This window comes from Lutzomyia longipalpis, chromosome 3, assembly GCF_024334085.1.
Source record: "Lutzomyia longipalpis isolate SR_M1_2022 chromosome 3, ASM2433408v1".
Taxonomy (NCBI): Eukaryota; Metazoa; Arthropoda; class Insecta; order Diptera; family Psychodidae; genus Lutzomyia; species Lutzomyia longipalpis.
The window spans coordinates 27,617,362-27,645,320 of NC_074709.1; the positions used below are offsets into that span (position 1 = coordinate 27,617,362).

A 27,959-nucleotide genomic window follows, 5' to 3' on the forward strand; every position below is an offset into this window, starting at 1 on the left:
AGTGTGCCCCAGTCTCCCCTACGTGGAGTACCGTGAATGCGCCAAAGCAAAGAGGAAACCAGTTTCCACGGCCTTTCACAGCAAAGTGAGAGATTTAACGCGCCAATTTCTTCCCCATATTGCGCTCTTTTCTCGCCATCCAAACCGAAATCTCTCTCACTCACCTGGACAGGCGACACAGGTGGGAGATTCAGTGAGGAGTGGACGGTCATTCATGCGCGACACAAAAATCCGTGCAAAGAGGAAAAAAATGGAAGGAAAATCCGTGAAAATTCTCCTTTTCTGTGCAATTCTTAGCTCTGTGGCTGTGATTCTGTGCTCAGGGCAGATGCCCAATGAGAAGCAACCACAAACTGGTGGTGGTGAGCTGAACAAACTATCCCCTAAAAGAGCTTCCTGTTGATCTGACCAACCCCTTTTCTCTTTTTCTTCTTCTTCTCTTCCAGTCACCTACGGATCTCCCTTTGATGAGATTGTCGTAGAATCCTCCCTCAATATTCGCAAGAAACCCACTCCAGTGCGCCAAACGCGATCTCTCGCAGAACTTCTCACCCATTCAGCTGTGTTGCGGCGGATTCGCCAAGATGATGGGTATTGAAGTTTTTTTTTTTTATGTTCCTTCAACAAATAAAGAAAAACTTTCAATTTCTCACCTGTGGCGGAGCCGCGTGTGACCGTGAAGAGGAGACGTGCTCACCAAATTAATTAACGCATCGTTAAATTGTCCACGCATACACGCGATCAAGTTGGAGGAATTTCAAATTAATCATCAAGCGCACCTCTTCTTAACCCATCTTAGACCTTTCTCTCATTTTTATTTTTCTAATTTTTCTAAATATTCTTTTGCAAAGGGAAAAGTTTAATTTTTAATTTTATTTTATGTAGTGGAGTTGAGTCAATAAAAAAGGTTTGAAAGTTAATATTTTTCGAGTTATTTTTTTTCTTTGCTTTGTGCTTAGTCTGTGTGGATTTTTTTTAGAGGTTTTGAAGTTCTTTTTGGTCCTTTTAACCATGTCTTTCCTTTACAGTCTTTGGGTCTTTGTGAATAATTTATTTAAAAAAATGTTAGTCCGTTAACCCCTATAACACACGATAAACTTTTTAGCCAAACATAATGTTCAAATGTTTAGAATCATTGAAACATCAGCTCTTTTTATCACGATATTTATTGTCTAGATGCTTTCAGAGGACTTTTCTCAGTCAGAACGTCTTCTTTGGCCTCTTTTGCCAGAATCTGATGCATTTATAACTTGGAAAAACAATTAAATTCATAAATAATTGGAAAAATAAAATGTTTCACGTTTGGGTCAGCGTATGATCCAAAAACCGCGAAAGGGTTAAATAGTTTTTTTTAAAGAACAATTTTTGTTAAAAAACATATTTTTTTTATTTAAGTAATTCATAGAAAAATCAGCGATGAAATAAACTCAAACAAATAATTTTTAATTGAATTTGAATTTGAATTTTATTAAGACATTATCCATAATACATAAAGTAATTCACTCTTTTTAATCTTTTTAATGAACTAACTTCCACACAAAATACCGAAAAAATCAATTTCCTGCGTGAAGCTTATTTCGCATTTGTTCTGGAAAATAAAAATTCTATTTCGTCTATAAAAACGGAAAATTCAACTGATTTTCATTACAATAATGTTTTCCCTAAGCTTTGTGATAATTCTTCTTGGTTCAGTGAATATTGCAAGAGCTTTGAATTATGATGGTAAGTTGGGAAGAATAATATTTCTTCCTACCTTCATTGATAAAAGCTTTTCTTTTAAGAATACGGAGATTGGATTCAAAGAAATTTTACCGGAAAAAATTCTAGAAGAACGGCGGATTATGCGGATTGCGATGATGTTGGAGACGTCAAAGGAGCTTGGCCAAATGGAATAGTATACTTTGTAATATCAAGTAAATTCACGAGCAAGGAAACGCAGCTTATAAAGGATTTAATGAAACGAATAGAACAGAAAACCTGCCTTAGGTTCATTTACAAAAAGACTAAAACTATCAAGCACTACCTGTACATTACTGTAAGTTCTCATGATCTTCTAGAACCTACTAAAATCCTTTGATTACTACCAGAGACAGTAATAGGATGAAATTTTAATTTATTTTATAGAGAGAATCTACAAAGTATTGCAATGCTTATGTCGGTTATCATAAAGACAACAAATACAACCGCATTAACATAAACCCCGATGCAATACTGAGACTAGACCCTAGTGGTGTACCGTGTACTGAGGATATTCGACAGATCCTCAGTATGTTACTTTATTCCGTAGGAATGCGCCCGATGGTTAGGCATCCTGAGAGAGATCACTACGTAACGATCATTAAGGAAAACATTTTGGATAAAGCTCTTCATAATTTTAAGAAAGTCGAATCAATGAAAATACACATGTTTGGGACAGGATACGATTTTGACAGCGTAACGCACTATCACTGGAGAGCCTTTACGAAGAATGGTCTTCCAACGGTCATTGTACATGAAGCGGGTCATAAACCGAATTTTGGTTTCTTAAGTAAAGGAGATATAACAAGGATTAATAGGATGTACCAGTGTTGTATGAGTAGAAGGCGATATTAAATTTCAGTTGAATAACAAACATCAGTCTTTACAGTTCCTTAAAGGTCCTGATCTAGTTACGGATTAAAAAATATACTGATCAACATTTATTTTAACAGATCTTTGAAGACTACATAAGGCGTTTAGGAACCACTTTGAAGGCTTTAGGGCTTACAACTTTTGATTCGAGAAAAAAAAAGCTAGAGTTTGATGATTCAAATAGATCTAGATCTTAAAAAAATTGCTAGAATTTTCAGAATCCAAAGTGTTTTCTAAGTTAATAAAGAAGTTTAACATAGAATTCTAATTAAAATTGACTTTTGCTTCTTAATACTCATGAGGCTAACAAAAAGCTTCTTGTTTTCGCTAATTTTTTTTTCACAAAATGCTATTTTCGCTGAAGACTAACTGAATAAGTTCTTGATTCCTGGCGTTAATCTTTAGTTTTCTTCTTTATCCTTTTATTTTCGGTTTATCGCCAAGCAGACTGTGACTGAATAAACTTTGATCCTTAAAGGGATGAAAAAAAAACTAAGCACCTCAGTAAAGCTTAAGTAAATTGCAATAAAAATCTATAAAATTAATTTAATTTTCTCTGCGAAATTTAATAAAATCGAATTAGTTCTGGAAAAGAAACCTTCCTATTTAGGTATAAAAAAAGAAAACCCTACAGCTTTTTACTACAATCATGTTTTCTTTAAGCTTTGTGATCATTTTACTTGGTTCAGTGATTACTGTAAAAACATTAGATTATGATGGTAAGTCAGGTGAAGGTAGCTCCCCATCTTCATTAATCAAAGTTTTCTTTTCAAGACTACAACGACAATTGGGCATTGGGAAACTATGCCAAAGTACCTAGTAGAATGGCAGATTACACTGCTGATTGCGGTGATGTAGGTAACGTTGATGGAGCTTGGCCAAACGGAATTATATACTATTCAACGTCAAATAATTTCAAACGAAAAGAAATAAGCCTTATAAAGCATTTAATGAAAGTAATAGAACATGAAACATGTCTCAGGTTCATTTATAAAAAGACCAAATCTATCAAAAATTTCGTGAACATAACTGTAAGTTCTCTTAATTTTCTTTTAAAATCAACATTTTAGCCAATAATTATAAGAAAACAATAATTTTATAGAAAGATGCCAATAAGGATTGCACTGTATCCGTAGGCATGCAAAGAAACAATCCGAACGTGCTAAACCTCAATTCGGATACATCTGAAAGAGCAAACCCATCTGGAATACCGTGTACAAAGGATATAAAAGCAATACTTTCCGGACTAATTAAGACTGCTGGAATGCATTCAATGATAAGGCATCCTGATAGGGATAAATACGTAACGATTGTTGAGGAAAATATAAAGAAAAATTATCTTCACAATTTTGGGAAACTCAATGAAAAGGAAATGAATATGTTCGGTACAAAGTATGACTACGACAGCATAACACACTATCATTGGAAAGCCTTCACGAAGAATGGTCTTCCAACAATTATTGTACACGAACCAGGTCTTCAACCAAATTTGGGAGTTTTAAGTGAAGGAGATGTAACAAGGATAAATAGGATGTACAAGTGCTGCATGAGTAGAAGGCGTTAGATTGACTAACTCCTAACTAAAAGAACCTTTCGGATCACAAAGTGTTGATTAACTTAATAAAGTTTTATTAAAGTTGAACTTTTACTGAAAATAAAAATTTTAAAAGTTTATAGAGTTTAAATAGCTTAAACGATTTAAGGAATATTTGGCTTTGATTTTGTTCTTACGAGTTTAGGCCAGATCAGAGAACGCTGCTTAGCCCAGATCAGACAACGCTGTTTAGGTCAGATCAGACATCACTGTTTAGGTCAGATCAGAAAACGCTCTTTAGACAGTTTTGAACTAGGATCATCCGGATCATCCTTTGCAAAAATATCTTATTCTTACTAACAGTTTGAAAAATTTCAAAACTTCATGAAGAAAAACGTAGAAAAGTCTGAAAAAGCTCAATCGACCCAATCAAATTAAAACTAAAAATTAAGGAACTTTTTCAGCTTCTTCTTAGCAAGTTTTTATTAATTCCTTTGTCACATTTAGGACCATCTATCGTTCTATACATTTTTATCCACGAATTCTTCTGATGTGCGGCTCCAAAGTGAAATACATTTCCTCACCCTTCTTACTCAGCCGATGTTTTATACCTTTGAATAAACCATGGATACGAATTTGCTCTCCACGATTGAAAGGTTCTCTTAAGCTGATGTATACAGCTGCATTTGGTTCTTCATCTTTACCCTTTTTAAATCTTGCACTTCGTATCGGATAATTCGCCAATCCATCCGAAGCTTCGAACTCATCGTCGTAGTCTTAAGAAAATTTAGAATTTTTAATAATGAAGGTGGGAAAGAAATATTCTTAAAAACTCACCATCATCTTCAAATGCTCTGGCAATAACCACCGAACCAAGGAGTAAAATGATCACAAATTTAAGAGAAAACATGATTGATTGTATTGAAAATCTGAACAATTCCTCGTTTTTATACAAAAATCAGGGAATTTCTTTTCCAGAACTAATTCGAATTTGATTAGCTTCATGAAATAAATTGAATCTTTTATTTCTGTTGATTTCATGCTAAACAAATCAATAATTTAAATAAAGATTTCTTCCTTTTATATCCATTTTAATTTTTTTTTAATTTCTTTGCAGAGATGAACCGAAAGACACACAGGATGCTACAGATGCCTCTCCAGCTTCTCTATCCTCTCTATCCTTTCCGGATTTTAGTAATTTCGGTGGAGGATTTGGGAATTTTGGGCAGGATTTCGGTTCCTCGAGTGCCATAGCTAATGCCAATGCCCACAATCAGTACTTCGGCCCGGGTGGTTTTGGTGGATCTGCTGCGAACGCTGGAGCTCAGGCATTTGAATCTCACGGACCTCTGGGAAGTTTTGGCGCATCAGCATCCAATGCTCAATCTCAGGGCTTCAGTGTAGGCCCCAATGGTATCACTGTAAGTCCCAAAAGATTTTTTTCCTATACTTCTTTTTCAGCAGATTTTTATGAATTTTCTTCTTTTTTTCTCCTGCAGGGCTCTGCTGGCCTTTCTGGTGGTCAAACCTACAATCTTCCCAATGGGAAAACATTCAGCTTCACGTATGGCAATACCGTCTCCTTCGGCCCAGATGGAAAGCCCACAATTTCCCGTTCAAATTCAGCTTCATTTTCATGATTTGTAATTAAAAAAGCCACGTGAATGAAGAAAAAAAATCATTTTGCATTATCCCATCCAGTTCATCGATCTCCTTGCCACCAAATCTGCGTAGAATTTGCAATTAAATGGGGTACATTTCCGCATTTTATAGCTCACTGGATGATCATGGATTATGTCATCAAATGGTGATCAGGAGAATATTAATAAAATGAAGAAGAAACCGAAGAAACTTAAAATTCTCCCAAAAACTGACTCATGTGTACAGTACGTGAGATTAAGCTTCAATCTCCTTTAAAAATTCCCTCAAAATGAATTCTTTGGGCTATTTCTTCTCTTCTTGTCTTCATTCTCTTCAATGGGAGTGTTTTTGTGCTGGAAGAATTTGATGGCATCAGTTTGCTTTCTCATTAATCTCTCCGTGATGAGAATATAAAATAAGTCAATTTATCGAATTTGATTTGCGATTTGTCTATAAAAGGCAATGGCTTTCCTAATCTTCAGTCAAAAGTTCTTCTGTGCTCTCAACAATGTTGCTCTTGACACTTCTTGCCATCTTTGGCGCTTCGTCTGCAGCTCCTGGTAAGAAAATCCTTCGAAATTTTGCATGAAAATCCTGAATTTCCCTTAAATGGAAAATCTCTTTGCCAGGATATTATTACTATGGACCTCCTGCTTATCAGAAAGTCTTCTGGTACAATCAGGAACCTCTTCAGAGGCAGATGACCTTCCAGTATCAACCTCAATGGATGCATCACCTTTCCTCCTCATCAAATGGTGGAGTTACGGCCTTTGTTGCTGGGAATTCAGGCTCCACAGGAAGTGTTCTGGAATCTTCTTCAGCATCCTTGGATGAAGTATCCACAGCAAATGCTGAAGAATCCTTTGCAACTGCTGAATCAGATGATGTGGAACTTTCACCAGTAGCAACAGAAGTCACAAAAGTTGCAACAGAACCCACAAAAGCTGCAACAGAAGCCACCTCTCAAGCTCCTCGTCCGCAGGCTAAGAAAAAATTCCAAAAACTCCCAGAATCCGATGAAGAAGATGAATTTGATAGACGTGGGCAGAATCCATCTTCCTCAGGATCAGGATCAATGTATTTCCCATTGAGATTTGGCTCTACAAATGGAGCTGCTATTGCAATCGCGAATAGCTATAGTCCAGGACGAGGGGGAAGTGCAGTGAGTCATGCCACCGCCTACGGGAGTCCAATTGATGAGAAGAAACCTCGACAGATTCCTTAGAAAATCTCCTTCAATTTGTGGAGCATTTAATTCTTTTTTTTTAATAAAAATTCGTGCAATTTGTGAGTGAATTTTGTGGAATTTTCTTTGAGTGGATTTTTAGGGGAGAGTGGGGTAAAGTGATGTCTTTAAACGCTTTAAACATTTGAGAATTTCGGAAGAATCTTTGCAAAGAATTTTCATTCTTCTTGCTTCACTCTAAAATACTCTCAATCAAACATTTAAAAAATTGTTAGAATATAAAGAATCAAAAAAGAATTTTAAAGGAAACTTTCGCCTTGGAAAGCTTCCTGAAAAGCATTGAACTCTATCATTTATTTCTCTAAAAAAACATTTTTCAGCATTATGTTTTCTTCATTATATCAAACTAACAACAGACAAAATGATGTCACTTTAGTAATTCTTTCAATAAACATTCGTAGACAAATCTGTGAGATTTATGTTAATTGATTGCCTCGTAATTCTTTTCAGAGACGAAAAACATGATCTTCTGTCCACAAGAAAATTCCCCCGAATAGCTATCTTGGGCGCTTTTTTTCCCACATCCAAATATTGACCCATGCCAATTCATCCGTTGCCCCCAAAGAGATCCAAATTGCACCAACGTCATTGTCTTGTACGTATAAATTGATGGGATTGGGATGTTGTGCGATCAGTTGTGCAATTTCCGACAATGAAATTCCCCCTCATTTTCCTCCTCGCGCTCCTTCTGGGATCATCCCAGGCACGTCCACAGTTCAGTATCTTCCCCTTCTTCAGTTTCCTCCCTTCCGGATCTGCTTCCTCAGCCAATGCCCAATCTGCTTCGCAATCGGCAAGTTTTGGCGGTGGCATTGGGCCACTTTATGGGGGATTCTCAGCCTCAAATTCAGCTTCTCAAGCTTCCTCATCCTCAAATTCCTTCGGTGGCTTCCCGTGAGTCCTTCCGAGTGCTATTTGTGAGTGATCTTTGTGCTAAAATCTCGTCTTTTTCCAGCTTCTTCTTTGGTTGATTAATTCGCCAGACGGGGAGTAGTTATTTCCGTGTCTTTCCCTATTCTCACCTTCCCAATTATTTAGCCATCTCATTTTCCAAACTTTACCATCAGCATCACAATATTTCATTAGCATCTCCTCTGAGAACATTCAGTGATGATGCAAAGAGCTGCCGGTTCCTAAAACAGACGCCACGCACAACAATTGACGGAAGAATTTAACTTTTAAAAAAGATTTTGTGTTTTTTTATGAATTAAAGTTATTTTTATTGAATTTTGAGAAAATTCTCTGTGATGTTTTATTGTTATTTTATTTTTGAAAATTTCCTTCGTAGATGATTATTTTTTCGATTTTTCTCCATCCAGCATTTGCTGATGAAACCAACTAATTTTCACCTAAGAAAATCCCCCTCATCGTCTCATTCATTTAGCATGCAAAACGTATAAAAAGAACATCTTGGGAGGATTTTTGCTTAGTCGCTGATCAAGGTGGGAATCTTTGTGATTTGTGGAGTGAATTTTTAGTGAGAAGATGAGGGTTTATCTACTCATCCTGGCCATCTTCTTGGTCATCTCTGCTGTTTGTGCTTACCGCCACCATCGAGGTGATTTTTCATACAAAGTTCTTAATAAAAACTGTTTGAATGTGAAGTGATTGGATTATTTCTTCTTCTCAGGATATGCAGGATATGCAGGACACGGTGGAGGCTATGGTGGGGGCTACGGAGGTGGATACGGTGGGGGTTATGGAGGGGGCTATGGAGGAGGATATGGTGGCTATGGTGGAGGCTACGGTGGACATGGTTCGAGGAGGAGAGGTGGATACTATGACGGACGCAGAGGAGGATATGGAGGAGGAGGATTTGGAGGACCAGGAGGTGGATTCGGACCCGGTGGCTTTGGTTCAGGATCACAATCATCGTCAATCTCCTTCAGCTCTAGCAACAGTTTTGGTGGACTCGGTGGAGCAGGAGCTCAATCAAGCGCAGCATCACAGTCCAGCGCTTTTGGTTAAATTTTTCATTCTCTCAACTAGGTGTGTCTGATTCTTATAAAACTCTCTTGGATTTAATAAATGGTTGTCTTCAAATAAAAAGTTCTTTAGAATATCCGTGCAGAATTTCAGTACAAAATTCAAAGATTTCAAGGGTTTCTTGGTCGCTGAATAAAGCCCAATATTACATTTGTCAAAAGATTTTAATTAAAAAATAAAACTCACATATTCTACTTTTCTAATGGAGCGTAATTGAGGAGTTTCTCAATGAGATCCACGTGACCCAGAAGCATTCTTCGGCAGCAGTAGCGTTTCAGGCCCAGAGCATCGAGGGCATCACTGTGTGAAAGAAATTAATGAGTTTTGAAGGAATTTTAGCATTTTTGGGGTCATTCGGACTAACCCTTCTGTGTATTCTGCTTGAAGAAGACCCAAATAGGCTTCCCATTTATTCCCAATCACCTTCCCGCAGGTAAAGCAACGAATCGGGATGATCATGATTTCACTTCCCTGACACCTTTGAGGTTAGGTTACTGCAAAAACACGAATTTTGCATTAAAAACTAGGTAAATTATTAATCCTTGATATCCTGGACATTACTTACAAATTCCCAAATAAGATTTAAATAAATCCTCAGAGATTTTTCACAGTTTTCCACGCAAAAAGACGAATTTCCCACAGTTGCGTCGTTTTGTTTGTTTTCGCACTTTTTGTGGTTATGTTGAATTGTGAGGTTAGGTTTATTGTTTGTGGCTTCTTTTAGCCGGGTGTTGTTTTTAGATAGAATTGCTAACAATGTCCGATGGATGGGATGAAATTCAGGCGCTCAAGAGTAAGAGAAATAGTCTAAGAGAGCGCCTTGAGAAACGCAAAAAAGAACGGCAGGATATTCTTGGAACAACCGGCCCCAGAACATCTTCTGTCGGCAGTCCCGGTCAATCTGGGAGTGATGATAAAAAGTCTCTGGTGCCTGTGATTAAGATTGATGTTGGTGAGTTTATCAATTGAACTAATTTCTCTGCAAGATAAAATACAATCCCGGTTAAAAAACTCCACAGATGCTGATCCGGAAGTTGAGAAGTCTCTCCTGCACATTCTAAGCGATAGCAGTCTAATTCTTCCGGTTAATTCACAGCAGTTGTCCCAGAAGATCTCCAAAATAACATCTTCTACCTCAGTTACGGTATCCTTGCACTATTACCTGCAGAAGTTGGCATCTCAGAATGCAATCAGTGTCAAAGATGTGAGCATTGAGACGGAAATGGGATATGAGGTGATCCAGGTTGATCATCAAACAGTCCTCAGACTCTACCAGGATCTTGCTGGAGAGAGTGAAATTGTGTGTAAGCTCACAGAGGATGGGGGGAAGAGAAAATGGAGTGAAGATGAAGACACGAGAGCTGAGAAGATCGTCAAAACACCATCCGGAAGTGAGAAGAGAACATCCAGCCGTGATTCCACTGATCTCATGTCTCTCCTTTCGATGCCATCGACAAGGGAGAAGCAAAATAAGCAAGTTGGTGAGGAAATCTTGGAGCTTCTGTCGAAACCCACCGCAAAGGAACGTTCCCTTGCGGAGAAATTCAAATCCCACGGTGGGGCTCAGGTGATGGAGTTCTGCCCTCATGGCACACGTGCTGAATGCGTCAGGGCGCATGCAGCTGAAGATGAGGATTCCTCATCACGCGAGGAAGGCTCTAGCAAGGAATGCAATAAACTGCACTTTAAGAAAATCATTCAGGCACATACGGATGAGAGTCTGGGCGATTGCAGCTTCCTCAACACTTGCTTCCACATGGATTCCTGCAAGTATGTTCACTACGAAGTTGATGCTTTGGATGCAGTGCGTCCGGATGCGGAACCAGGGCGTCCAATGGGCATTGCAAAGCGCACCATTGATCCCGCCGCTACAATGTACCCACCACAGTGGATTCAGTGTGATCTTCGGTACCTGGATATGACAGTTCTCGGGAAGTTCGCCGTCATTATGGCTGATCCCCCGTGGGACATCCACATGGAGCTTCCCTATGGCACCATGTCAGACGATGAAATGAGGCAATTGGGTGTGCCGGCACTGCAGGATGATGGGCTCATCTTTCTCTGGGTTACCGGACGTGCCATGGAGCTTGGCAGGGAATGCCTCAAACTCTGGGGCTATGAACGTGTCGATGAGCTGATTTGGGTGAAGACAAATCAACTCCAGCGAATCATTCGGACAGGACGAACAGGTCACTGGCTGAATCACGGCAAGGAGCACTGCTTGGTGGGCCTAAAGGGGAATCCCACGAATCTCAATCGTGGTCTTGACTGTGATGTCATCGTTGCTGAGGTTTGTGAAGCCGCGAAAATTCATTCATTTCCCCATTGAATTGAATTAAATTAATTTTTCAGGTGAGAGCTACGAGTCACAAACCGGATGAAATTTATGGGATCATTGAACGATTGAGTCCGGGAACGAGGAAAATTGAGCTCTTCGGACGTCCACACAATGTTCAGCCAAATTGGATAACTCTGGGCAATCAATTGGATGGAATACGTCTCGTTGATCCAGAGTTGGTGAGTCAATTTGAGAAGCGCTACCCCGATGGGAATTGCATGGCGCCCACTTCAAAGAACATCCCTTGATGGAAAGACTCTTTAAGGGATTCTGCCCAGAGATGAAAATTAGAGAAAAAGAAATGAATTTTCATGTAAACCGAAAGTGTTGATAAATTGAATTTTTTATTGACAATAAAATAAATCTTATTTAATTCTTTGAAAACGTTTGATTTTTGATTCAATATTTGAGTGAAAATGAGGAAGGAGTCTATTCATTTTCGTTCCTGTTCTAAAATTATTTGAAGATCACAAAATAAAATCTCTCTGGATGGCCAAAATCATTTTTAAAAGCTCCAAAAAAAAACTCTGAAATTATGGAATTTTAATCATTTTAATTTTAATTGCATTTCAATTGGCTCACTCTGTGCCTCCCCAGGCTATTCAACATTTTTTTTAGCTACATTCGAAAGGCAAAAATAGAGATCGCCGTAGGAGTAAAATAGTGCTGATGTGCATGAAACCCTTGGTGGTGGAGAAATCTCCAGCTGAAGCATCTCTCAGCAATTCAGACTGAAATGAAATGAAAATTTAAAAGAAAGAGAACGATGCTGCCCAAATGGACCCCACGGGTTGTTTTTTTCTTCGCTCCGCATCATCACAAATGAAGCGCACGCAGTATTTACCCGAATCCCGCCACGAGATCACTAATTTGCCCAGTTTTTAACCCTCCAGTGCATATTTTTTGTGATCTTCCGCGCGCAGAAATCTCTGACGAAAATCCCGCGCGCGTTCGACGGTGTTTTGAGGAGGATGATAACAATTGCTGTGGAAATTTTTCACTCTGGCCCGATGTTTTGGTAAAAATGATCATAAAAAAAAACTCATTATGAGCTCTTTTTTGTTGAAATTCTATTTTATTTATATGCCGCATTGGCCATGCAGCCAAAGAAAAAAAACTCGCAAAAATAATCGCACCAAATAATAATTTGTGATGTGTGTGAATTGTTTGCGCGAGCCAGAATTTGTGAATGTTTTGATGGTCAGTTTTTATTTTCTCTCCAAAAAAAATCATTCGGGTGATAAAATGCGAATCTCATTAATCCCGCGGGGGCAATCCGCCACATAAAGGTCTCACGCCAGAGCAAAACACAATCTGACTCGAACTCGATTTTCTCTGAGCACTCTGGAGGCTCCCTCCCTGACCCCTCCTCATGCCCTGCCTCCTGACCAAATTGTGCCACAACAAACACTTGTCTTCCACAGAAGATAATCTCCCTTTGCGTTGGCTATTTTTAAGCAGAATCAATTTATTTTTTATTATTCATCATTTCGCCATTTGATAAGAGATCTGCCTCTTCTATTGATCATGTGATTGACCCTCAAGGTGAATTTTCCCACCAATCCATCACACCTGGCTCCACGGTAGCGCCACCAGGATTTTCATTTTTCTATTTCTGTGTTACCCAGAGAGAGCCCCCGTCGCGCCATTATTCAGGGAATTTCCCAGAAAAGTCAAACAAACTTTGTCAGCAGAGATATGCCTTCTTTTGGGGTACGATAAGAATCTCTTCCAAAGATAAAATATCAACGATTTTTTTTCATTCCTCTCTTCAGATGACTTCAATACAAAACAATCCTCCTATGTTGATAGCGGGGGATATAAGTTTATTCTGCTTATTCAGGCGTCTCTTTAAGGTGATAAAAAATGAGGAAAATAATTCAAGAAGCTCTGAGAAAAATTGAAAATTTTATTCGGAATAAAGGAGATTATTCAAGTATATTTATAGGTGATCTCTTGATTCAAGGAAACAATTTTGATCCGCATTATCCTTTTAGAAAATCCAAACAGCCCAGATGATTGAGCCAATAAGTCATGATTGAATCCATTGAACAATCAGATTGATCAATCATTGGTCAATTATTGGTCAATCTCAGGTCAATACTGATTGCTCAATAATTGCTCATTTATGTGGACCTTATTGAGTCAACTATATAACTAAATTAATTATTGATCATGGATTCACAAACTATTAATCAAATAGTGTTCAATTTTTTATTAATCAATTGGTCAATTTATGCTCAATTATTGATCAATCAATGTCAAGTCAATTTTAACTCAATCAATTATAAGAAATCTCTATAGAAACTCTCCAACTTTCTACTTAAATCACATAAAAAACCAACAACAAAATAAAAAACAATTTACTCTGCCATTGCCCATTTTGTCCCTTTAAAAAATGGTTTCAAAACATTCATGTTAATGTTTCGTAGCGACGAAATTATCGAGAAAACATTAACGTGAATGTTTTGAAACATTTTAAAGGGACAAAATGGGCAATCATAGAGAGTTTCTTTGGCGATCTTTCTTTTTTGATTCTCTGAAAGGCAATTAATGCAGGTCAAAATTGTTCCTCAAACTAAAGCCACACCCATATAAGCCTGAATAGCCTCCTTTTGCTATTCTTAATTTTCTGTCCCGAAATTGCGTCCAAAATTGTTCTTGAAACTCTATAAGTTTCTAAAATTGTTTGATCATCCTTTATTTTAAAAGATTAGCAATGAATTCATTGGAAAATGCTCTTCTGCTTCAGTATAAATTTTTCATTTGATAAAACATCATATTTCCAAAAAATTGATTATAAAAAACAACCAAAATTTCCCTTTGTGAAGGCTATGCAACTCCCTAATGATGCAAGATTTGTTTGATATTATTAATCTTTGGAAGAAATTAAAATATTTAACTGAAAACTTTTCGCGTAGTACAACAAAAAATGCAATAATAAATAGTCCATAAATTGCGCTACTCTCCCTGATAAGGCGGAGAATGTAATATTACCATTGAAATTCAATTGAAACTGATAAGACACCCGCTGATGTGCTTTATGCAGTTGTCCAAACCCACCAAATTATCGCGCTTAAAGTAATGAAAAATTAATCTTTAGGAATATTAAATTGTGTACAAATTGCATATTTTTGTGCGTTTTGCGCCTTTCAAGAGAGGCGGACATAAATTTTCTTCAACATTGTCTCGCGATAAGAGCGCGCGGGGATTAAATTGTGATGAAACGATGTGAAAAGGTGAAAAATCTCAATGGGGCTCTGGCGGTTGGGATTAATTGGGCGTGTGTGGGTGGCATTTCTCAAGAAGGCGCTCGTGGTGTTTGCACAGATTTTCCCGCGCGACATCCCAAGTATTATATTGCAACACCACCAGATCCGGACAAGTGCACCTTCCTCACCACTTTGAACTGGATTTGATGGTTTTTTTTCTCTGTCTTTGCATGATCACAGCTTATCGCGCCTTGTTGGGGAATTTTCATTTCTATATTAATAAGATTTCTGCGGAAAAAGTCACGACGCATTTGATACTTCATTCCCCCATTGAAGGTTTGATTGATTTACAAGCCTTTTCCCGCCTTCCGTCTTACTGTGAGGATTTTCTAAAATTCCCCCCCAAGCATCGAGAGATTTTCCCCCGCGTGGAGGTCTCATTTGGAGGAGCTCATCTTATCGGGGGCGTTTAATGGGGAAGCAAAAGAGAGAGAGTGAGAGAAAAAAACTTCGCGGGAAGGCCAGCAATCGATCGCGACATGAACGCGCGCTTAAATTGGGTCGACACTTTGTGGAAGTGGCGGAGAGAATGTGTCTGGAAATCCGGATTGAGGCGGATTCGGTGGACTGATAAAAGCAGCTTCAACTCCAAACTCCTGATAACATGCCGCGCCGCAAAAAGCCCGCGCAGCTCTCCTAGCGTGTTTTGTGGCGCGCAGCAGGAGGTTTTTTTTCATAAATAAATGCTTCTCATTCTCTCTTTGCAATCGCACCATCACAATTTCCATTCATTATATCGAAAAAATTATATATACGTACATCAGCCGTCCTTCATTTTCCACAGCGAGTATTATGTATTTTACCCTCAATTTCATCACTATTTGTCCACTTGAGGTGAGGCTCTTTCGTGCTGCAAAAAAAAGAGAAAATTATTTGAGATAGCTCAAGTGGGGGATTTTCTTTGGGTTGAATCAAGAAAAAAATGCAAACATGTTGAGTTTCCTCAAAAGGGGATTTTCTTGAGAACAAAGATAAGAAATTCATGAGAATTGGCGTTTTAGTATGTGAGGAGTGGAGTGATGAAATGAAAATTAAAGAAATGTAAATGGCAATTAATTAGAAAGATAAAATTGCAAAATAAAATACAGAGTATCCCAATTGAACTGTTAAATTGCTGATCTTAGAATGTTTTCTTTATAATTTCCTTAATTTATTGATTTTAATTGATCTTCACATTCACATTCACAAATATTACAGAAGATCGTTACAATAAACGTTAAAAAAATGAATGTTAAACGTTATAAAAATAAACGTCAAACACAAGAAAAATGTCAAATGCTAGAAAAGAAACTTCGAACATCAGAAAAAACAAACTTCGCAAACTTCAAATCTTCAATTTTTTTTTATCTAATTCGATATTTTGTAGAAGGTTTTTGTCTTCATCAGAAACAAGATTATTGAGAAAAGAAACAAAATAAAGCAAATTATTTATTTTCTCGTATATTTTTGGGGGATTTTATAATGGATCCCAAAAATGTATCAAAAAGCCAATCATCACTGAAAAGTCTCTTAAATGTTCCGTAATACTTAAGTTTACGGTATTTTGAAACGCTTTACTTTTCAAAATTTCTCAAAAATTAAATTAATAAATTTATACCACATAATTCAATAAATTAAAATTAATTTTTTATAAAAAAGACAAAAAAAACCCTATTAAATTTTAAACACAACTAAAATACAAATCAACAAATATTTTAGCGCAATTGGTTAAACAACATTCCTCCCAACACAAACACCTCAGGTTCAAATCCAAGGTCTTTCACATCTCCAATTTCTTCAACCTCTTTTGACTCTTTTGATGTCAAACACCACGCAATAATTCTTAAATTGTTTTATGCGTTTCACGTGAATTTAAAGAAAAAATTCGCAATATCTTGTACTAATTTTTGCGCGCGAGAGAGGCCAGAGAGAGATACTGGATTACATTGTCGCGATAAGCGTGATTATTTTGAAATTGCGCCAAATTTGCGGGAGCAATGTGAAGATTACAAAATACGATAATGGCCCCAACGTGTGTGCCCATTTCCCCTAAAGCAAGAGGTGCAATTTATTTTCTAGTTCTCCACCACAATCAACCCCAACAAATCCATATCGTATAGCCCCCACTATCAGACGGAGAGATTATTTCCTGGTCCCAATTTGCCAGTTCGGTGGCGTCCTTCACCTCAAAATGCCTCTCAAGTGTGGCTGTGTATCTGCAGCGGAGGCAGGAGATTATGGGTTTTTGGGAAAAATTGGGGTGCTGTGCCCTGAAAAAGAAAATCATGCTGCGAATAGCTGGTCTACGTGAAGACAGGAGCGACTGGCGCTGCTCTAGCTTTATCGCAAAAATGGGCAAAGATGAAAAAGTCCGCGGGGAAAAAAAATTGCGAATGATTCTTCGAAATAGGCACATTTTTATCTCGCCTCTTTGGACGTCAAAAATAGCCGGGAATGACGCACATTCTCATGGAAAGTATCAGAAATCTCAAGGGGACCCCAGAGATTATACTTTCATCTTATGGCTGTAGCTCCAAATATGGGTATTAATCTCAATAGACTCGATGGCATTTGGACGAAAATTTATTAAGGATTTCTAAGAATAAAAAAGGGAATGTTTTGGGTTTCTGGCACACCGGAAGGTGTATTAGATCCACGATAAGACAACACAACTGACCTGAACTCCCCCCCATCTATAAGACTTTGAAGGCTGCGAATGGCAATTTATCAGTTTGAGACGCGTCCGATAGCAGCGATGGCATAAAAATTTCCACTAATACGAGCCTATAGTGGGATTGATGCCAAAAGGAGGACGCATGGAACCAGCACGGGAATCACGTGGAGTGTTTTGTAGGACGACGTTCCACCCACTTAACTCCGACTAGACGTCAAGGTTTTTTTTGCAGCATTCGAGAGTGTCCTGGGAAATACTCCAGGTGTTGTTGTGGCTGATGAAATTCAACCACGCATTGCTCATTCAAACACCCTCTATTAATTTTCTAGTACTCCTCCCTCGGTTGTTTCCCAATACAATGTATTTCATTAACTTAGATTAATCTCAGTGCTTACAAATGAGCTAGAAATGAAGCATTAAGAGCATTTTTATAGTGAGAAAAAAAAATGAAATTACTCAGGATTCGAACCTGCATTCATTGTGGTGTAAAAAGACAATGCAACTACTGCACTACTTTCTTATTAACAGAAAACTCTATTGAACTAATGCATGAATAGTCTGAAAATTTTTAATTAAAATGTAATTTTCAAAATGCAAATTCCGGGAAGCATTCGTCGCGATGTGAGAGACAGTTGATGATAAGAGGGGTGAGAGTGGGTCAAAGTGACCTCAAAAGGACACATTATTAGCATAATGAGAAACTGGATTGGAGGGTAAAGTGCGCAATCAATTGTGTGCCCCAACGCATCCATACAATCCAGATCGCACTGGGCTAGGCCCCCGGGACGGGGTAGAGGAGGACAGAAATCGTTGATCACGTACATAGAAGCTGGATGGGTCGGCAGGCTGCTGGGGAGCTGAGAAAATTCACAACCACATCAAAATTTCCAGAGTCATATTACATCGATGAACTCTATGAACTCTCAACATCCAGCTCATACCAGATTTGGAGCTTTTCTCTCTACACACTGTCTTCTTCACAATTTCTGAGATTATTTGAATTTTTTTTATTTTTTCTGCATCATCTTTAGAGGCTCTGTGAGGGATTTTTGTGATAATTTCGCAGCATGACATTAAAGTTAATCCTAGCCCCCACGGCATGGATTAGCACTTGGCATATTTGCACGCAATGGCCCCAAAAAGGTAAAGAGCTTTTGGGCTTTTTTGGAACGTGGGGAAAACCGCAATTATCGCCCCCACGACACAACAGCAAAAAAAGTAGAGAGTGGTGCGTTGAGATTAAAAGGTGATTTGATGATCCCTCCTCTTTCATTTTATTTTTGGCTCCCCGTGTGTCGGAATTACGTGTCAATTTTTGGATCAGAATTTTATCGCAAAATCGCTTTTTTTTCTCACTTCTCCATGATAGTGCGAGACCGCGTTGGACGATGATTGTGGTGAAAAAAAAACAGACGATCACTCAGCGACGAGCCCAGTTCAAAGTCTCCCCCAAGTGCTCAATGACAAAACCCAGGCAAGCCCGTTGTGGAAAATAAAAAAACAGACTGAAAATTCCACTGACTGAGCACTTCCTCACACAACACCTCCACGTTCGTGGTGGACTCCAAAGATCAAAGATCTTCTGTACACTTGGGAGGGAAAATTCACAAAATGATGCCAGCGCTACTTGAGAAAAGTTCAACATCTCCAGACGACACAGATTCACCACAAAATTGTCACTCTAAGCACAAAAAAAAGCCCCAACACACACATTTTTATCTGACCGCCTTTTCTTTACTCTCTTTACTAACAAATAGACTGTGACGGGGATGTTTAATGAGGGATTTTTCTTTTCTTTTTTTCTCTCTCTCCTCATAACATCTCTAACCGGAACTAAAATGATCATTAAACACACTCTTGCATTTTTTTAGAGAGGAAAAAAACGTAATCTCCGAGATTTGAACCCACGACTCTTTGTTCCACGGAATTATGTCTAGCCGATTGTGCTATTTAGCAAGAAGTTTAGTTTTTTAGAAGGTTTATTTTTAGAGTTAAAATGAACTTTAAAAAAAAACATTTAGCAAGTTTAATTATGTTGGATATTAATGTAAAGACTTCATAAGATTTTCCGAAGACCTCGATAATTAACACAAATTGCTTTTAACCGATTTTCATAAATTTTAAAAACGAAAAAAAATCAGAAAAGTTGAAAAGAAGTTTCAAACAATTCTACTTAAAATGGAAATTCACCCAATAAAAGAAAAGATCCAATTCCAGCCACTGAGGAAGGCCCGGAAAAGGGTTGAAAGCTAAAACCCACAACTTCAATTCAATTCAGCGACGTTTCAGTTTATTTTTTTTACGTCTTTTTAAACGTTATCGTACCACAATTAATAGAAAGAAAATTAGAAAAGTCTTTTTAAAAATCTTGGCTTACGAAATAATCAATTTTCTCGATGAAACTCTCGAGAAAAAAGTACAAAGTAACTAAAGAGGAATGAAAATAAAAATACAAAGTCTATTAGATTGAAATCTCTGATGCAACACCATCTGAACCGTGTATGTGAAGTTCATGGCAAAATGTGTTCCGATCATTTTTGTCATTCAAGATCATTGATCAAATCCATTAAATTGATCTTTCCCATTTAGCATGTTGCATGTTGAGAGTATATGGGAGATGATCTAATCAGACGGTATGGAAAGAACGAATAAAAAAAAAACTTGGCGGGAAATTTGTCCCCCGGAATTGTGTTTGAGGTTCAACTGAGGGCAAGGCAGTGTGTGGCGTGGAACTGGGTAGGTTTTTCGTCGTTATCACTCCCAGCCAGGAGATCAAATCATGACTCCGAAAATTACAACACCATCAAATACAACATTCAGGCGGGAGGAAGCATAAAAGTCTGCAAAAAAAGCCCGCGACTATATGAGCGCTGTGTGCGTGCGTCTGTGTATATGGTGGTGCACGATAAGACTTATCAGCGACGATTGGAACATTTTAAAATGTTGTCGCTCTCACTGTATATCAACCAGTTGGTGTTGATCACTCGTAGAGACTTCATCTCAAACTCCTTTCTTCGCATGTTGTTGTTGAGATTTTTTTTTTGTGAATTGACTGAGAGAACGATTGAAGATTTGAGTGTGGTTTAGATTAAAAATAAAATTGGTGAAAGTGCCCCCCCCCCCCTGTGTGCGATGTTAACACAGAATTTATACAACTTCAGAATGGGGTATCCCCTATTCTACCTCCCACCGCATCCTGGGACGCAACAGCAGCATCCTGTTGACTTCCCACTAAACTCATCAAACTACCACCCATTGACACCACCCTACGAATTCCCATCGTATGGCTTTTCCACCACCACCGAGGACTCCATGAGATCCGCCGGAGAGTCATCGTATTACCCACAATTCCCAACCCCACCACTATCAGTCTCCCCACGAGCATCGGGGCCAAATATTCGCACCACTTCTGTGATTGTTCGCGTTGAGGATCACCGAAGTACAGAGACAAAGTCCTCAGACAGTGAAGATGAGACGATATGCAGATGGGAACAGTGCAACAAGTGAGTATAAAATAGTGCCTCACATACTGACCTTTAAGAGCTCTAAAAACATTTTAAAATGTGATGATCCCACGACGAAGGGACCCATGAGGGAGCTCATGAAGAGCTAAACATAGTAGAAGTATCAAAAGTCACAAATCAAAGTCCCCAAAAGCTCCGCGATCAAAGGTGAAAAGCGTGAAGACCTCGAACGATGTAACCGCCCATAATCCACTACGAGGGCCAAGGGGGTGCCTGTATAGAGAAGGAGGGTATTAGTTGAAAGGCAATTTTTTTTAACTGATAAATTCTCACTCGAATGGATAAGATCTACGGTACTCAAGAGCCACCAGTTGCCTGCGGTTTTTTTTCTTCTTCTTCTTGACCACACACCAGACACAATATACGCGCGATAAGAGTTATCGAGAACTGTGGCGTCATGAGACTCTCTCTCACTCAACTTTGTGAATCACAATTCATGGAAATAGTGGGTGTTGACGAGAAAAATACTCAACTTTAGAGATCAGGAGCTTTAATGCAGGATTAAGAGGAATATTTACCGATTTTTTCATTTAATCTTTGAATGATTTATTTGCAGACTTTTTTAAAATAAATATCTGAATTAATTGTTGAAAATGAATTTAAAAGAAGTTATTTTTTAAAAGAATATTTTTTTCTAAGAACAACTTTAATTTCAATAATTTTTTCTAGATTTTCCTTCAAGACGTTCTTAGAAAATTAACTTATCAGTTGGAGATAATTCCTGCAAGATGTTTTCATAGAATTTTCTTGCTCAATCAAATAATAAACAATTTAGCAATAACGCAACAAATGAATTTTCTTTTATTGCTATATATTGCAATGGAGGCGCCTGGTAGTCAATAAAAGTCTCCACTTTATCAATAAAAAAAAACCTGATCAAAGCTAAACAGTGGGGGCGCCGGGTAATTGTGACTGAATCCATTTTTCTGATAAAAGTTCTATAAAATTCTCATACCGTTCTCAGAAAAATGGAAGGAACTTTCCCATTAATTTAATTTTAAAGGACATTATTAAAGGGAAAATATCAAAGGTTTAAAACTTTTTTTCTCGATAAATTGAGGAGTTCTAAGCTTCATAAAGTTATAGTAAAATTAAAGATAAAATTAAAGTTTTACATTTTTAAGTAATTAATTTTAAGACATCTTGAAATCCTTGAAATAAACCTTTAAAATCCTTTAAGAACCTCAAAGAATATATTTAATTTAATTGACATCATTCTTTCTTTTTCTTCCCATAGAACCTTCCGGAATTTGGAGAGCTTAGCCAACCACGTGAATCAGATGCACGCCCATTCGGGACCCGGGGGGCTGTACTACTGCAAATGGGAAGGTTGCCCCCGCTCAGAAGGTGGTCAGTGGCGCGGTTTCAATGCCCGCTACAAAATGCTCGTTCACGTGCGAACACACACCAAAGAGAAGCCCCACCAGTGCCCGGAATGCGATAAGAGCTTCTCACGGGCGGAAAACCTCAAGATTCACACGCGCAGCCATTCGGGTGAGAAGCCCTACGTGTGCCCCGTTGAGGGTTGCAACAAGGCCTACAGCAACTCATCGGATCGCTTCAAGCACACCCGTACCCATGAGACGGATAAGCCGTACGTGTGCAAAGTACCCGGATGCCAGAAACGCTACACAGACCCCTCGTCGCTGCGGAAGCACGTGAAGACCTTCAAGCACGCATCTGCCGAAACGGAAATTAAGGTGAATGTCAAGATTGCCGCATCGGAAGATCTCCAAGAAGCTGAAACGGCGGAAATGATTGACGCCCAACCATCACCACATATCCTCGAACACTCCACGGAGGATTCGTCTTACCCACAGTCACATCATCCTGCCACCTTCCACGGGACCCTCTTCCACAAAATTCATCCACCCACGAGTAAGGGGTTCTGGTATCACAGCCCCATTGAGGGTATAAAGCTGGAGGATATGGAAATTGATCTCCCACTGGATCTCAGTCTCCACCGGAGCAAGTAATCCAGGATGCGTCCCTAAATCAATGTCCTCCTGCGGAACTGGCTTAAATAACTTAAGATGTCTATTTAATTTTATTTTTTCGTGTGATTTTCTACATGTGTTCTGTATTTTTACATTATAAAATTAAATGTGTGATGCTCAAATTTTAATTTTATGTCTTTTTTTCCTCTTTTATTTGGTTTTTATTTTTTTTGGAAGGTAAGTCTTGAAGATCAGGAGTCAGGCGTTGAATTACTTGCTTCAATTCATTGCTTCAACAATTGTATCAGATGATCTACGCCTGGGAGTTGGGCTATCACTGAGACAAAGGTGTCCTTTGACCTTCATTGAACTAGAATTGGGAATGTAGACAAAAAAGCCCAAGCATTGATTCTTCCACTTGATGTGCGAAGCAGTAGCTTTGTAGGTATGAACGTAGTCCTGATACGTTGCTCGAATGCCATCCAATTCAATTGAAAGCGTATAGTTGAAGAGAGGAGCTTGATCATTGCAGCACACACCCTGTATCCATGAGGTTACAATGGTGTCCTCATCGGGTGCATTGGGTTCATCTACGTTGATAATGAGGAAGAAGATTCCAAAATCCGTCAAGAGAGCGAAGCGGTGTTCATGACAGTCGAGATTAAAGTCAAAATTTGATCCACTGCAACCGTTTGTTTCCTCCATTGTGAGATGCTTCACATGATGGCGATGTTGCGAGAGGAGATGCTGCTCTAATTCATCCAGAAGAATTATCTGTCGGCAGTTTTCCATTTTACAGCAAGAACTCCGACTTATTGAGTCCAAAGTTCTACTCGAGGAACCTCGAAAGTCTTCAACGGGTTGCCTGTATTGTCTTTCAATGTTCGGTTCCAATAAACTTATAGCGCTAATAGTTTCAATTAACCAGCTATCTTCATCAGCTTCCACAGCCAAAGGTGTATTCGTGTGACTAGCTGCTGCTGAAAATCCTGATGCTGCTGAAGCAGCTGCTGCAGGTGCTGAAGGTGCTACAGGAGCTGAAGGTGCTGAAGCTCCTCTTGCTTCCGTTTCCCTCAACACTGCTGCAGAATTCTTCTCAACAATCCTCTTCACGGCATCTTCCGGGGAACAATTCATCTGCTTCAACTTAACCACAATATCTTCCAAGCTATAGTTGCGTGTTCCCCTATACTCAGCATTGCACTGCGGACACTTCTGTAGTTGCCTACTGCACTGTTCACACACAGAATGCCCCTTAAGACACACCAAAATGCGTCCTTTGTACTTCTCATAGCACACAGGACACCCAAAAATCGGATCCACCACAGAATTCGCAGTCTCCGATGTCAAAAAAGCACCCATTTCGTTGGAATAATTTCTTCACACAACAGAGATTGAGAAAGCTCTAGCTACGCGATATGTTGACAAATATATCAGGAGATTTTCTTCTGAGAAATATAAATTTTTGCGATAAGTTAAGCCGCGCCCCTTTTCACAAAAACACAAAGAAATTTGCTGCTTTCATTGATTGCAAAATGAGGCAAGAGAGTACAAAGCGTGCGATCGCGAAATCTTTGAGCTTTCACCGCCAAATGAGCTTTCAATATAGTTCCCGTGTGTTATCAATTGTGATCTTATCAGTTATTAAGCCGAATCAAGTATAAAAAAATAGTAAAGATTGATGTTAAAGGGAAAAGCGGGAAGTGCGTTGGAAAATCATGTAATATTTATTGAGAATCATCAGTATTTCATTGCAGAGAATCCAAAGAATAAATTGAAATTTAATAAAAATTTAAAAATTATGCTTTATTTTCTTAAGTTTATTATTTCTGCTATTAGATTCCGTTAGAATACAAATTAACAACCAATTTATGAATTAAAAGAAAGTCTCAGAACTTTATTTAGACTCCGTGATGGATCCTAGAAGAAAGTTTTAGAAAATTGGGGTTGATTCTGTAAAAATCTTTTACTATTTTCATACAAATTAAAAGTTTTTGTAAGATTATGACAGTTGATGTTTTTGAAATCGTTCTTTTATTTATCATTCCTTAAATTGAAAGCAGAGGATTTGTTATTCTCAAAGACAATCTAAAAGATCCTTAGAGGGAAAAGTTTTCTTTTAAAAACACGATTAAAGAAGAAAATAAACTGTCAAAATCTGATAAGATTTTTCATAGAATACCAAAAATCTTACAAATGATGAATTGTAAGAAAAAGAAAAGATTTTTAAGAGAATCGATCTTTTGACTTCTATATAATCATCATCAGGAGCTATCGGGATTTTAGAATGTTTTTTTTTAATCTTTGTAATTTTAGAAATCTCAAAATGTTTTTTTTTTTTAATTTTATTTCTTTGCTACATTTTCTTAAGCAAACATTTGTCCCTGACTTAAGAATTTCTGCCTCCCTAAAAAAACAGCAGAAAAAATAGTTCTCTAAATATCTGCAACGTCTTGTTCTTACCCGTCTTACCCTAATTAAAAGGACTTTTGCGCTCCTTTTCCCTAAAAATTTAAAGCAAATAAGAAGAGAGTGGTGTTGGTACAAAAATTTATTGAAAAAATAAATAAATTTACATAAAAAAGGTACTCACAATCATAAACAAACTAATAAAAAGATATAAAAAACGAGAAAATTTACCGCAGCAAACTGATAACAACATTCCCTTGAACTTCTTCACGCCCTTCTGGATGGCGCAAAAAGGTAATTTTCCAGGGAACTTCAGCGTTTTTCACAGAACTTCCTCATTCACACGAAACTTTATTTTTCTCTTCTCACTGATAGGGTTCACCTGAAGACTCTGACCCCATTTCTTTAATCTAATAAAACCTGCCTACGCGCATAATCTCTGGGGAAATTTGTTTTTAATAACATTCCATGAATTCCCCAGGATTTTCAATAGAAAAGAAGAATTGCATTAATCCATCGCATTTTGGGATTTAGAAGCAAACCAGGAGAGATCTTGGGGTGTAGATAAAAAACAAAAAGAAATCATGACGAATCAACTGCGGAAGGAAATCATAAAAATTTCTGCGGACGCCTATCGTTGTGACCTCAGAGGTATTGCGAAAGAAAGATTACTGATAGCGAGATTAATATTATCTTGCGTTCACCTGTGAGTGCGCGATTGATCATTGAGTTCTGGGAATGTCTTCAAGAGGGAATGACTTCATCACCTTCGCGCAGGGAGGTCAAGAAACATCGACAAATTGTGGAAAATTTCTTAATAAAAAAATAAAGAAAATCAGGGAATGATGGGATTAACTTTTATTCCTCATTCTTTTCCTCTTCAAAGAATCGATAAGAAATATTTTCCTCTAGCTGTTTCTACTCACATTCTTTCCGGGAGTTTCATCATCTCTCGCCCTTCCTGTGGCTCTTTTTGTGGATGTAAAGAGCAACGTCAGTCTTGAAGTCCTTTTCGCAGATGCTGCATTTGAAGCTGCGCTCACTGAAATGACTCTGCCTATGCCGGCGACACTCAGCAAGGGTCAGGAATTTCTTAGGGCAGACATCACAAGCATACGGAAATTCTCCTGTATGATCACGACGGACATGCCTGTTTTTCACGAGAAAAAAACCCCAAAAAAGATTTTTATTTTCCCCAAAAAATTAAACCTTCAGCGAAAGAAGTTCCCTCACCGTTTGTAGACATGATGATAGAGAAATTCCTGACCACAGTGGCATGTGTAGAGAGGTTTCCGGGTGTGGAGCTTGGCAATGTGATACCTCCGTGTGTGAGGAGAGGCAAATTGCAGATCACAGTGCGGGCAGTCGAATTTCTTCGTAATTTTGGGGCCATGTACGCGCTTTTGATGCTTCTTGAGTGCTGAACTCGAACTCAGAGTCCTCCCACACTCCGTGCACACCTGCGGAGTCTCCCTGTGTGACTCCATATGAACAGAATACGATGTACCGCGTATAATCTCCCCACATTCCGTACAAAGCCACTCCCGATGAATTGTCCGGAGGTGATTTTGGAGATTCAGAGGCCCCTTGAAGTGTTTCTGGCATTTTTCACAGAAAAATGTCTTCCGCGGAATTTCGGGAGTTTTCTGACTTCTGTGCAATATGGGAATTAATTCTGGTGGCTGATATTTGGAGATTTTATGAAGAATCCTCATGTGTTTCTTCAGGGCACGAATATCTCGATAAATCTTCCCACAATCCTCGCATTTGGGTACAAAGTCGTGAATTACACGATGCTGGAGAAGTTCTTCGTGGGAAAAGAATTTTTTCGGACAGTCAGAGCATTCCACGTCCTGCTCCTTCTCATGAACCTTCCGGATGTGCTCCCGGTGGGTGTTGTGATACTGGAAGGACTCCTCGCAAAAAGGACACTGATGAACCTTCCTGTGAAGGTGAATGAGATTAATATGCCGCTTCCGGGCATTGAAATTACGGAAGATCTCCTCGCATTCGGGGCATTTGTACTCTCCGGCTTGTCTGTGTCGGGAGAGATGAGATTTCAAGCTGCCTTTGGTCGAGAGAATCTTCCCACATTCACCACATGTAAAGCCGATTGATTCTATTAGCTTTTCTTTTGATTTTTCATCCTGAGCTTGATCTTCAAACCGTCGGCAATCTTCTTCCGACTTTTCTACAACTTCCTGACATTCAATTTTCAAGTATTCGGAAGAAGAAGCTCCTCTTTCTCTAAAATCCTCAATATTCCTTATACACTTCCTCTTGAATTCACAAGCACTGACTAAACTTCCTGCACAATCCCCACAGATTTGTCCAGGAAAATCAGGATTGCATTTAACATAATCTCCAATCAGATAATTAATTAATTCAGCATATGTGTAACCTCCAGAGCCACTGAAAGCCACTTGCAGAAGATCCTCTCCTTGCCGGAAGCATTGATGACAGGAATTTACCCAAAAAATCTTCCCTGAAATCAAAAAGTAAGGTTAGGAACACTTAAACAATTCCAAATTATGCAAACAAATGGATAATTTCACGATCCTTTACCTGAATCTGATCCACTGGACATCCCTGTGAAGATTTTCAGGAAGAGAGAATTTTTCTATCATGGAAATTACGAGATTTTCAACATTCCGCACAAAAGGCACAAAATACCCAAAATAGGTATCAAAGAACTCTGTGTGTGTGCGCACGTGAGTGAAAATACTTTTTCTCTCACTCTCGCACACATCCTTTTGTACAGCATACTTGGTCTTGCATCTCACTCTTTAGTTTGTTGTTTCTCACACAC

General features: G+C 38.5%; 7 protein-coding genes and 1 long non-coding RNA gene across 8 annotated transcripts; 5 read left to right on the forward strand and 3 right to left on the reverse strand.

The window, feature by feature from the left end:
• The first annotated feature begins 4 nt into the window (after positions 1 to 4).
• LOC129793585 (uncharacterized) lies at positions 5 to 5,906 on the forward strand. The gene is made up of 4 exons (XM_055833708.1): positions 5 to 362; positions 447 to 591; positions 5,340 to 5,565; positions 5,644 to 5,906. Exons 1-4 carry the CDS (start codon positions 215 to 217, stop codon positions 5,782 to 5,784), a joined length of 660 nt encoding a protein of 219 aa, XP_055689683.1. The 5' UTR covers positions 5 to 214; the 3' UTR covers positions 5,785 to 5,906.
• Positions 5,907 to 6,232: 326 nt separating this feature from the next.
• LOC129793586 (uncharacterized) lies at positions 6,233 to 7,437 on the forward strand. The gene is made up of 2 exons (XM_055833709.1): positions 6,233 to 6,345; positions 6,415 to 7,437. The coding sequence occupies exons 1-2, from the start codon at positions 6,294 to 6,296 to the stop codon at positions 7,008 to 7,010; spliced, it is 648 nt and encodes a 215-aa protein (XP_055689684.1). The 5' UTR covers positions 6,233 to 6,293; the 3' UTR covers positions 7,011 to 7,437.
• Positions 7,438 to 8,443: 1,006 nt separating this feature from the next.
• Positions 8,444 to 9,074, forward strand: LOC129793588 (neuropeptide-like protein 31). Its single transcript, XM_055833711.1, has 2 exons — positions 8,444 to 8,589; positions 8,662 to 9,074. The coding sequence occupies exons 1-2, from the start codon at positions 8,517 to 8,519 to the stop codon at positions 8,997 to 8,999; spliced, it is 411 nt and encodes a 136-aa protein (XP_055689686.1). The 5' UTR covers positions 8,444 to 8,516; the 3' UTR covers positions 9,000 to 9,074.
• Positions 9,075 to 9,162: 88 nt separating this feature from the next.
• On the reverse strand, positions 9,163 to 9,698 carry LOC129793589 (DNA-directed RNA polymerases I, II, and III subunit RPABC5). Its single transcript, XM_055833712.1, has 3 exons — positions 9,583 to 9,698; positions 9,382 to 9,511; positions 9,163 to 9,317 (listed from the first exon to the last, which is right to left on the reverse strand). The coding sequence occupies exons 2-3, from the start codon at positions 9,474 to 9,476 to the stop codon at positions 9,209 to 9,211; spliced, it is 204 nt and encodes a 67-aa protein (XP_055689687.1). The 5' UTR covers positions 9,477 to 9,511; positions 9,583 to 9,698; the 3' UTR covers positions 9,163 to 9,208.
• Positions 9,699 to 9,773: 75 nt separating this feature from the next.
• On the forward strand, positions 9,774 to 11,739 carry LOC129793581 (N6-adenosine-methyltransferase MT-A70-like protein). Its single transcript, XM_055833703.1, has 3 exons — positions 9,774 to 9,969; positions 10,037 to 11,307; positions 11,370 to 11,739. Exons 1-3 carry the CDS (start codon positions 9,774 to 9,776, stop codon positions 11,601 to 11,603), a joined length of 1,701 nt encoding a protein of 566 aa, XP_055689678.1. The 3' UTR covers positions 11,604 to 11,739.
• On the reverse strand, positions 11,733 to 21,183 carry LOC129793590 (uncharacterized). The gene is made up of 3 exons (XR_008750938.1): positions 20,815 to 21,183; positions 15,387 to 15,477; positions 11,733 to 12,086 (listed from the first exon to the last, which is right to left on the reverse strand). It is a non-coding gene; the product is annotated as an uncharacterized LOC129793590 (long non-coding RNA).
• On the forward strand, positions 20,149 to 22,929 carry LOC129793584 (zinc finger protein GLIS2 homolog). The gene is made up of 2 exons (XM_055833706.1): positions 20,149 to 20,783; positions 22,042 to 22,929. The coding sequence occupies exons 1-2, from the start codon at positions 20,413 to 20,415 to the stop codon at positions 22,778 to 22,780; spliced, it is 1,110 nt and encodes a 369-aa protein (XP_055689681.1). The 5' UTR covers positions 20,149 to 20,412; the 3' UTR covers positions 22,781 to 22,929.
• Positions 22,833 to 27,953, reverse strand: LOC129793583 (zinc finger protein 62-like). Its single transcript, XM_055833705.1, has 3 exons — positions 27,716 to 27,953; positions 26,384 to 27,635; positions 22,833 to 26,300 (listed from the first exon to the last, which is right to left on the reverse strand). The coding sequence occupies exons 1-3, from the start codon at positions 27,735 to 27,737 to the stop codon at positions 26,096 to 26,098; spliced, it is 1,479 nt and encodes a 492-aa protein (XP_055689680.1). The 5' UTR covers positions 27,738 to 27,953; the 3' UTR covers positions 22,833 to 26,095.
• Positions 27,954 to 27,959: the final 6 nt, after the last annotated feature.

What these genes read in the sequence shown, in the direction of transcription:
- LOC129793585 (XM_055833708.1), top strand. Translation starts at nt 215, where the DNA reads ATGCGCGACACAAAAATCCGTGCAAAGAGGAAAAAAATGGAAGGAAAA. An exon ending in GCAACCACAAACTGGTGGTG is followed by an intron (nt 363 to 446) that starts GTGAGCTGAACA and finishes CTTCTCTTCCAG; the next exon opens with TCACCTACGGATCTCCCTTT. An exon ending in CGGATTCGCCAAGATGATGG is followed by an intron (nt 592 to 5,339) that starts GTATTGAAGTTT and finishes TCCGGATTTTAG; the next exon opens with TAATTTCGGTGGAGGATTTG.
- LOC129793586 (XM_055833709.1), top strand. Translation starts at nt 6,294, where the DNA reads ATGTTGCTCTTGACACTTCTTGCCATCTTTGGCGCTTCGTCTGCAGCT. An exon ending in CGCTTCGTCTGCAGCTCCTG is followed by an intron (nt 6,346 to 6,414) that starts GTAAGAAAATCC and finishes TCTCTTTGCCAG; the next exon opens with GATATTATTACTATGGACCT.
- LOC129793581 (XM_055833703.1), top strand. Translation starts at nt 9,774, where the DNA reads ATGTCCGATGGATGGGATGAAATTCAGGCGCTCAAGAGTAAGAGAAAT. An exon ending in TGTGATTAAGATTGATGTTG is followed by an intron (nt 9,970 to 10,036) that starts GTGAGTTTATCA and finishes AAAACTCCACAG; the next exon opens with ATGCTGATCCGGAAGTTGAG. An exon ending in GTGATGTCATCGTTGCTGAG is followed by an intron (nt 11,308 to 11,369) that starts GTTTGTGAAGCC and finishes TTAATTTTTCAG; the next exon opens with GTGAGAGCTACGAGTCACAA.
- LOC129793584 (XM_055833706.1), top strand. Translation starts at nt 20,413, where the DNA reads ATGTTAACACAGAATTTATACAACTTCAGAATGGGGTATCCCCTATTC. An exon ending in AGATGGGAACAGTGCAACAA is followed by an intron (nt 20,784 to 22,041) that starts GTGAGTATAAAA and finishes TTCTTCCCATAG; the next exon opens with AACCTTCCGGAATTTGGAGA.
- LOC129793583 (XM_055833705.1), bottom strand. Translation starts at nt 27,737, where the DNA reads ATGTCCAGTGGATCAGATTCAG. An exon ending in GTCCAGTGGATCAGATTCAG is followed by an intron (nt 27,636 to 27,715) that starts GTAAAGGATCGT and finishes TTTTGATTTCAG; the next exon opens with GGAAGATTTTTTGGGTAAAT. An exon ending in TATCATCATGTCTACAAACG is followed by an intron (nt 26,301 to 26,383) that starts GTGAGGGAACTT and finishes CGTGAAAAACAG; the next exon opens with GCATGTCCGTCGTGATCATA.
- LOC129793589 (XM_055833712.1), bottom strand. Translation starts at nt 9,476, where the DNA reads ATGATCATCCCGATTCGTTGCTTTACCTGCGGGAAGGTGATTGGGAAT. An exon ending in CAAGCAGAATACACAGAAGG is followed by an intron (nt 9,318 to 9,381) that starts GTTAGTCCGAAT and finishes TCTTTCACACAG; the next exon opens with TGATGCCCTCGATGCTCTGG.
- LOC129793588 (XM_055833711.1), top strand. Translation starts at nt 8,517, where the DNA reads ATGAGGGTTTATCTACTCATCCTGGCCATCTTCTTGGTCATCTCTGCT. An exon ending in TGCTTACCGCCACCATCGAG is followed by an intron (nt 8,590 to 8,661) that starts GTGATTTTTCAT and finishes TCTTCTTCTCAG; the next exon opens with GATATGCAGGATATGCAGGA.